General features: G+C 40.5%; 1 protein-coding gene across 1 annotated transcript in view; it reads left to right on the top strand.

Moving 5' to 3' along the window:
* Nucleotides 1–975: 975 nt before the first annotated feature.
* Nucleotides 976–8,056, top strand: part of PDE1C (phosphodiesterase 1C) — a 306,050-nt gene continuing 298,969 nt past the window's right edge. Inside the window, exon 1 of the mRNA XM_035316719.1 lies at nt 976–1,178. Within this exon, the coding sequence (XP_035172610.1) occupies nt 1,094–1,178 (85 nt within the window). The 5' untranslated portion in view covers nt 976–1,093. The remainder of the gene's footprint in view (nt 1,179–8,056) is intronic.

Here is an 8,056-nt window from a genome sequence, read left to right as displayed (position 1 = left end):
TAGTCCTTTTTCTATACCAGCACACACTAAAGGTGTATGTGTGTGTGGTGGGGGGGCTCCTGCACAGATTTACGTGAACTGGAATCATTAAGACATTGACAGTGCTTTCTCAGATACCTATTTATAAAAACTTGGCTTGCTGTAAGGGAAAACCTCATCAGCCTTAACCCTTAGTTTTGTCTGTTTGTAGGAAGGGGATGACCTGCCTTCCTTTCTTAGTGATGTGCTGCAGTTTTCTGAACATAGCTTTTAACTTAAAAAAATAAAAAAATGCAGAGAGGTTTATAAACCATGTGATGAACCAGCAGGAGGAGGAGGAAGAGCTTGGAAGATTTCTCTTTGTGTGTGCATGTACATTTTACTCAGTTTATCATCATTACTGCTAAATTACTTTTGCTGTTTTCCCACAGTCACTTACATTTTTACTGATAATCTTTTGTACTCTGTTGCTTGTTGTGTTTCAAGAGACTCGCTGTTAGTATAAGAAGATCATGATTGATGGTATACTCTAATCTTGGGTTGATTCATTATATCCTGAATGATTAAAACACATCACTTCTATCTGAAGGGCTGAAATCTGAGCACAATTTGCTGCAAGCCAGAAGTCCCCCTGAGCTAGGGGAGTCACAGAAGCAGGGACTGAAGCAAGGCAGGGAATACGAAGCATATCAGTGGGTAAATCATAGCAAAAATCTAACCCTTCATCTTTTTTTTTTTTTTTTTTTTTTTTTTGCAGTTTATTATTATTATTATTATTTTTTACACGGAACTCCTACGCAGAGATTTGACAGATACAGCTGGCTTATTGACTCGGTAGTTTCTGACTAATTGATTGCCGGTTTTGGGTACCGGAGCCTCTAACCGGTGGTTAAACCGTGGGCAGGCATGTCGGTGAGATGTCAGTGAGAGCGTCTGGGGGAGGAGAAAGCGGCTGGGTGCATGCCTCTCGGATTGGGCTCCCCGCGCTGGGAGATGTGTGAAGTTGGGTGTGCGTGCTGGCACAGATATTCAAGGGCAACTCGGAGCGAGCTCGAGCACGCTGCTTCCAGGGGGAAGAGAGCGGCTGCTGCTGAAAGGACAAGCTGGCAGGATCATGACAGAGCCAAGCAGCAGAAAGGAAGGATTTAAAAAATGCCGGAGTGCTACTTTCAGCATCGATGGCTATAGCTTTACTATTGGTGAGCTGGATTTAAATCCCCTTCTTTCCTTCATTTTCTTTTTTGCTTCTTTCCTTTCTTTCTGCAGCTTCGGGTAAAAGACAGCTCACAGTTGCTTTTTCTCCCTGCACACCTTTAAAATATATAGATGCTCTGCCACTTTTTTTTTTTTCCATTATGCCTTCTGTATTTAATTCTGTCTAAGAAACTTGTCTGTGAAACACAGCCACTGTAAATCCTCTCCCTGGGTTTTGGCAGAAGTTCACTGAGCCATTTGCAGAACTTCTTGTTTTGGAACCTTATCTCAGGAAAGCCGCTGTTTCAGGGCTGCGCATTTCCAACCTGCTAGCTGTGTTTCCTTCCGATGAGCCCAGTAACACAACCCTTGGGAGCCCTGGTTTTGTTTCCAATATTTCTGTGTTGTCTTAGCAAGTGTTTCCAAATTCTGGAACCTTTTGTCATTTCTTAGGTTGTATAAAAATATACGTAATCATTTTTGTTGCCTCTCTCCAATACAAGAAGCAAATTGCTGAGGGAGAGAAAGATGTGAGGAGAGATTACGAATTTTAGGACTGTTTGTTTCTCTTGTAGCTGAAGAGTGCAATTTATTATGTTCACTGTCTTGGGGAAAAGTGAGGCTTCTCAAAGCAACAAGTGTCTGTGTTTTTTCCAGGAGTCTTGCTGTGCAGAAGTTAAAATTGGAGGATTTCCTAAGCAGGCTACCCTGCTGAAACTGCCCATCTCACAAGGCTATGCTGTATAAAACACAGTACTTCCTAAAACACACTTTTATAGCATTTTAATCTTCAAATGAAATTCAATCTAGTATATATGGATAACTTATGTGGAACAAATCCTCCTCAATACCTTTTAGGTGGCATAGGTCTTACTTCCTTGCAGTTGTGAAATCTGGGAAGTCTTTTCTGATTTGTACTAGTATAAATGGGTCACTGTTTCATCTAATAATAATGAATGCAAGCTTTTTGTTGGTGTGGGAGGTGGCACCTGTTTTATCTAATCCTCTGCTTCACAGAAAACTTATTTTTGCAACCACCAAACTAACAGAAAAAAATGGAGACAGAAATGTATGCTTCACTAAAATGTATTTGTGTAGTGATCTGTTAATGTGCATTTAGCATTTTAAAGGTGAAACTGCCAGGTAAATACTACTTTGAGTTTGTTTCTCTGGGAAGGTGATAGTCCTCCACAGGTTAAGTTGCAGGATGCTGACTTTTGAACTCCCTCTCCTTAATCTCTCCATCTCTCATTATCATTATTAATAGAGATATTTCTTCAGTTTGTGTCATTCTGGAGGATAAACATTTCCTTTCTGAGCCTAGCCAGTAGAAAACATTATCTGAAGATGCTGTGCATTTATGACTGCCTAATTATTTTGTTAGTTCGTGAACAAACAAGCAGGATTGCTGTATTTGTTACTCTGCTGTCTTTATTGCTACTTGTGCTCACAAAACAACTAGACCAAATTTTGAACCAAATGATTCAGGCAATTGCAGTTTCTTTTGCTTCTTAGGACAGTTTTTACATAGTAGTCCATGTGCTGTTTTCTTCTATTTGATGCACACAACCAACGTATTAATTGTGAACTATGTGTTATATAACACTTATTTTTATATCTGGGTAGATGTGCATTGAATTGACTCACATAACCATGAAAACACTGTAAACATGTTATCTAGTATTGCCAGAACAGCGTGGTGGACAGATCTGAGTGGTTCATGTGTTAGTTAATCTCTATGTTAAAGAAAATGAATGTATCCAAAAGATTTGACAATAGCATTACAGTGTTGGAGATGGGTATATACTTTCTGGGATCAAATAAGGCTTTTGTGTAAATAGCCAGTTTCAGGTACTGCAAGAAGGTTTTGGAGAGTGTTGAGCTGCTGCATCTGCTATTGAAGTATGTCAGCTGGGAGAAAAGACCAAAACTCTTGAGGAACAGGGTAATATCAGATTGAGATAAATGTGTTTCCACTTGCATGCAAAAGCAGCACTGATTCACCCCTATTCTAATTGCTAAGAAAGGATCACAGTGTTCTGAAAAATGATCATTTACAATTAAAGTTAGTGAAAATCTTTGTGAAAGACCCAGGCCTGAAATCAAATGTGAGGGTGCCAGGAAATGGAAGAAGGCTGGTGCTCCTGGCTGATTGCCTGCAGTTATGACTTTCTGCCTCTGGAGATGGTCAGCATCCATTCACACAGCAGTGCAACTTAAAGTAGCTTCTAGGCAGCTCTAATTTTTCCCTCACTGATTTAAAGTGCTGGTGGATGGATGTCAGAGCTGTGGGAGCTCAGCACTTCCCAAGTCCTCCACAGATCTCTGTGGAAGTATCTGGCCTCCAATGTTAAAAGGCAAAAGTATGCCAATACCTCATCACTCTGTACAGAAAGAAAGAAAGCTGATTGCAAATCACTCTCCTCCAGATGCTAACTGCTGTTTTGGCAGAGCCCATGAGGACGGCTGAGGTGTGCTGCTCTGCACGCACTGAGAATTTCTTGTGTGGTTTTGGAGGTAGTGCTTATGGCCTTTTGGCACTGGAAGCATGATGTAAAGGGACTGTAGTGGAGCTACGGGGAGCCCTTTACTGGGTCCAGAGCTACAGAGCACACCATTTAGTGAGACTGTTTGTGATGAAGCAGGCAATTTCATTTGCTCTAGAAAGTTTAATACGTCTCTAATCAAGGCTTCAGTATCCTTATTTTCCTTGGGTTCTGTCAGCAGATTTCAGAGTCTGTTTCAGAGCCTAATTATATAAGTTATTGTGTTTGAGCTCTTTAACTTTGGCTAAATTTTCCTGCGCTAAAAGTAAAATAAAAAATTAAAAAAAAAATATTTTAATAAACTCAGAATGACAGCTGAGTTTAACAGAAGAGAAATTAAGAGGAACTCATGCCTGGTTTTTTATTTTTTTATTTTTTATTTTTTTATTTTTTTTTGTCCTGCACTTTGTTTCATCACTCCTGTGTAAATGAAATACTACTAAATCAGAACACCAGTGTTACTTATTGACTTTGCTGCTGTAATTATCTCTCTAAAGGTGCAAGACAGAGAAACATCCACTGCGTTTAAACCTGGGAAAATGGTAAACACAAACATTAGCAAGAGGATATTTTCTTTCTGCATTTATCACCTTCCTATGACTAAGAGCTAACTTCATTAAAGCTCCCACTCTCTGCTTTTCATATCCAGAAGCACCTGGCAACACTGTTTTAAGTGTCCTGTCCAAATTTATCTAATAAATTTATTTTATAGGTTAGAATGAATTGAAGTGATGGGGAGTTCTGCTGTAACTCAAGTATTATTGGAGGAGGGATGTGGAACTGAAACACTTAGTTTAGCTCACAGCAACTGTTTCTAAACCTTGCAGGAAAGTTTCTTTAGGAGGACCCTGTCTCCATTTCATGTGCAAAAGTTCTTCCTCCAATTACTGCTAAAGATTTGAGTCCTGCTTAGTGGCATTTTCAGCACCTACTTTGAAATATTTTTTTAAAAAATATGGTTTTCTTAATGTTTCTAGTTTCTTAGGTTGCACTTCATGGTTTGAAACATATTTCAATATCACTTGTAAGGCTATCACTGTATACAACCTGTGAAGAACACCCTGAAGTAGGGTTCTTTGTGGGTTCCTCAAGTTCATATCAGGAATCAGGTGTGGTCAAAGCAAATGTTGCTTGAGAGGGTGTGCGTATTGTCTTGGTATGAGTTGGGGATGGGAAAGATTGGAAGTAAAGTAGATACTGAGCTCAGCATTCTTAGAATAAGAAAATAATACCTTCAGCTCTGTGTCACCTGCTTAATTTTTAAAGTTATTTTCTCTTGAAAGATTGTATGTTAAGATCTCCGTGTTCACATTAACTTGAATAGAAAGTACTTAAAAAAAAATAAAATAAAAAATAAAGATTGTAGAAAGAAACCAGGGAAATAAGAGAAGTTTCACTCTTTGTATACTGCATTTTGCCCAGAGAGGTGTGTATTTAGCAACTCCTAATATAGTTAACAGCGTTGTTTTTGTTTATCAATTTTCAGCTTTATTGGAGTTGGTTATTCTTCTGAGGGCAACAGCAACTTTGCAAGCCACAGAAGAGGCAGGTTTTAGCAGAAGACTCCCCCAGCCCATACATAGGCACATACAGTGTGTTATTATGGAAATTTACTTTATTTCTGCCCTTAATTTATTTTTATAAAAAAGTCAGTTTGAATGAAAATATGCTGTAATTGCAAGATGTTGACAGATCTGTTACTGATTCTGTGTGTGTCACTCATAGTGTTTCTTCAAAGGAGGTCTGGGAGAAATGGCTGTGGGGTCAGTCCACTCCTGGGGAGGGAGCAAAGGTATCTCTGCCTGTGCAAAAAAAAGTCCCTGGCAAAGAAGTGAAAAGGGAATGCATAACAACCACTCCTGTTGGGGATTTTAGCTGTTCTTTGTCTTTGTACCCAAACTATATATAATTGTCTTTGTTATAACATCACAACTGAAATATTTAAAAACAAAACCACAAATCCCAAACTTTGCTTTTTCCCCTCCCTTTCTCTTTCCTGACCATACTCTGAGAATACCTTCTCAATAAAAGCTGATAAGCAGTAACAATACTGTGTAAACTGTGGAGCATTTTTTCATCTGGTATCTAGGAACTGAGAAATCCAATTTTATTAATATTAAAAAAAAAGTGAAGCTTGCAATAGAACATGGCATTGTTAGATATGATTTAGCAAAGTCTGATGCTGTTATAATAAACTAGTAAGGAAAATAACACCCCTTTCTCCTACTTCTCTAAAATTTACCTAAAGAAAGCTGCAAGCAAATAGATTGTGAAATAAAGCTAAAGCAGATTTTTTCCTGCTTTTTTCGTTACAAAGCTGTGTTTTAGTTTCAAACCACAGTGTTTTTCATCTACTCTACCTTGAATATTCACCTGAAGGGACACTGCATTGCTGGCATGCGTGTTTGTAGGACACCCAGCTGGTCCCTTGTGTGGAGCATTCCTCTGAGCACAGCAATGGGCAACAGGAATTCCTCTTGTTCCTTTTATAAATGGGTGGAGATGGTGATTTTCGTGGCCTCTACAGGGACTTGACATGGCACTGTATCATCAGTGTTTCAGGGTGGACTGCTGTGAGCTAAGTAAGTGATCTCTGAAAAGACTGCAGTATTGGTTCTTGCATGGCAAAAAGCTTGGCAGTCTTTTCATGGAGCTCAGCCCATTTGCTTCTGTGGATGAGCTGCCTTACCACTCCTAGTTGCTGCTCACAGATGTGCTCTGCTGTGTGTGTCTTGGTTCCCAAAACACAGCGAGTGCCTGAGGCTGACCTCTCCCCTCTGAGCTGCTTTGAGGGAGAGGCCACTGTGCAGGGCTACTCTCCAGGTTCAGAGGCAGCACACACTGGATCAGACTCAGATTGCAGGTCACTGTGGCAGGGTCATATCAAAAGTACTATTTTCTTTCCTCCTCTTGATTTTATTTGTCTCAGAAGCTGTGAATGGTAAGAACTTGGCAGTAAGTTTTGACATGAGTGAATGGGCATTGCTGTTACCCGTAGCTGAGTTCCACATAGAGCAAAATAACCTCCAGAGCCCTGGATGAGGCAGAGAGAGGTTGATGGATAAGTCATTAACATCACTGTCAAGAAGGATTCCTGCTTCTTGAAAAATCATTCACATGATGTTTTTGGAGGTTGGTGAATTGTGTATGTCTGGGTCTTGCTGCTCAGTCCGTCACTTCTGGAGCTACATTCAGGACTAACATCACCAAATGCCTGAGCCAGACAGTCTGTTGGGAATAAGATGCACTAGTGGGAAATAGCTATGAAAACTAGGCTTGTGGGCCACTGGGACCCCAGTGCAAGGTGCAAAAAGGGCAAAAGATGGAAGTACGTGGCTGGAAATGAAGACTGCCATTTCTTTTGCTTCAGATCCCATACCTGCTGTGCCATTTATCCCCCCACTCCTACCTTGTGAGGGAAAGAAGTGCAGTCAGTTCTCCAGACAACAAATGATGGTCGTTCCGTACCAGGAAGGACCCCATCCTACCATGGTGTAAAATGTCATTGTTCCCGCTTTTATTTTCTCTCTGGTCTTTGGCCAACTTGTTCTGCTCCCAGTGCCTTCTGGACTGATGCAGTGAGATTAATTACAAATTTCAGACTCTAGAACAACTGAAACTGAAAACAAATAAGCAGGCATAAATTCCTCTGTGCCTTTGGAGCACAGTTTTAGGCAGCCAGCCAGGCCTTTTTCTGAGCAGGCAGGCTTTGATGGGGAGAAGCCTTCCCTCACTTGCAGCCCCAGCCAGCTCCCCCTCCTGTGTTGAAAGCCAGAGGTCTGCATCTTCCTTGTACTGCTGGTGTGAGGACCGGAGTCTAGGAACTCTCAGACCTAATAGCCTTTTTAGGATTTTCATCTCTGCTTTAAATCTTCTATTTTAAACCCTTGTGCTGTGCTAACTGCCACATTCTCCTGTTGTAGTGTAAATGCAAGGTCATTTCTCCAAATGCATGAGTAACAAAGCAGAAAGCTCCTGGATGCATCCTGCACTTATTTGTACAAGTGCAAATCAAGTCCAAAGGCAGGATCCTGGCCAGCACCAAATTTGCATCACTCCACTACAGCTGGGAGAGTTTCAGTGACTTAAATGAGCAAAGGATGTGTCTCTGGACAGTTTTTGCTAGTAGAAATGTGTGCTGCTGTAGGTTAGAGAAGAGGCTGATGTATGCACAAAGGAGGGTAAATCAGGCAGGATTACCACAGATTGCTTCCAAGACTCTGTCAAGATTTTGATGATATTTTTTCCTCCCAAATTCTCCCTGCCCAGTGACAGAGGTTGTATCTAGTGATCTTTCTGAAACTTGATTCCCAGTTTTACAATAGCTTCATGTTCAA

The sequence above is a fragment of the Oxyura jamaicensis genome, chromosome 2, assembly GCF_011077185.1.
Source record: "Oxyura jamaicensis isolate SHBP4307 breed ruddy duck chromosome 2, BPBGC_Ojam_1.0, whole genome shotgun sequence".
NCBI lineage: Eukaryota > Metazoa > Chordata > Aves > Anseriformes > Anatidae > Oxyura > Oxyura jamaicensis.
The sequence above is the reverse complement of the archived record's forward strand: the minus strand, read 5'-3'. Positions and strand labels throughout refer to the sequence as shown.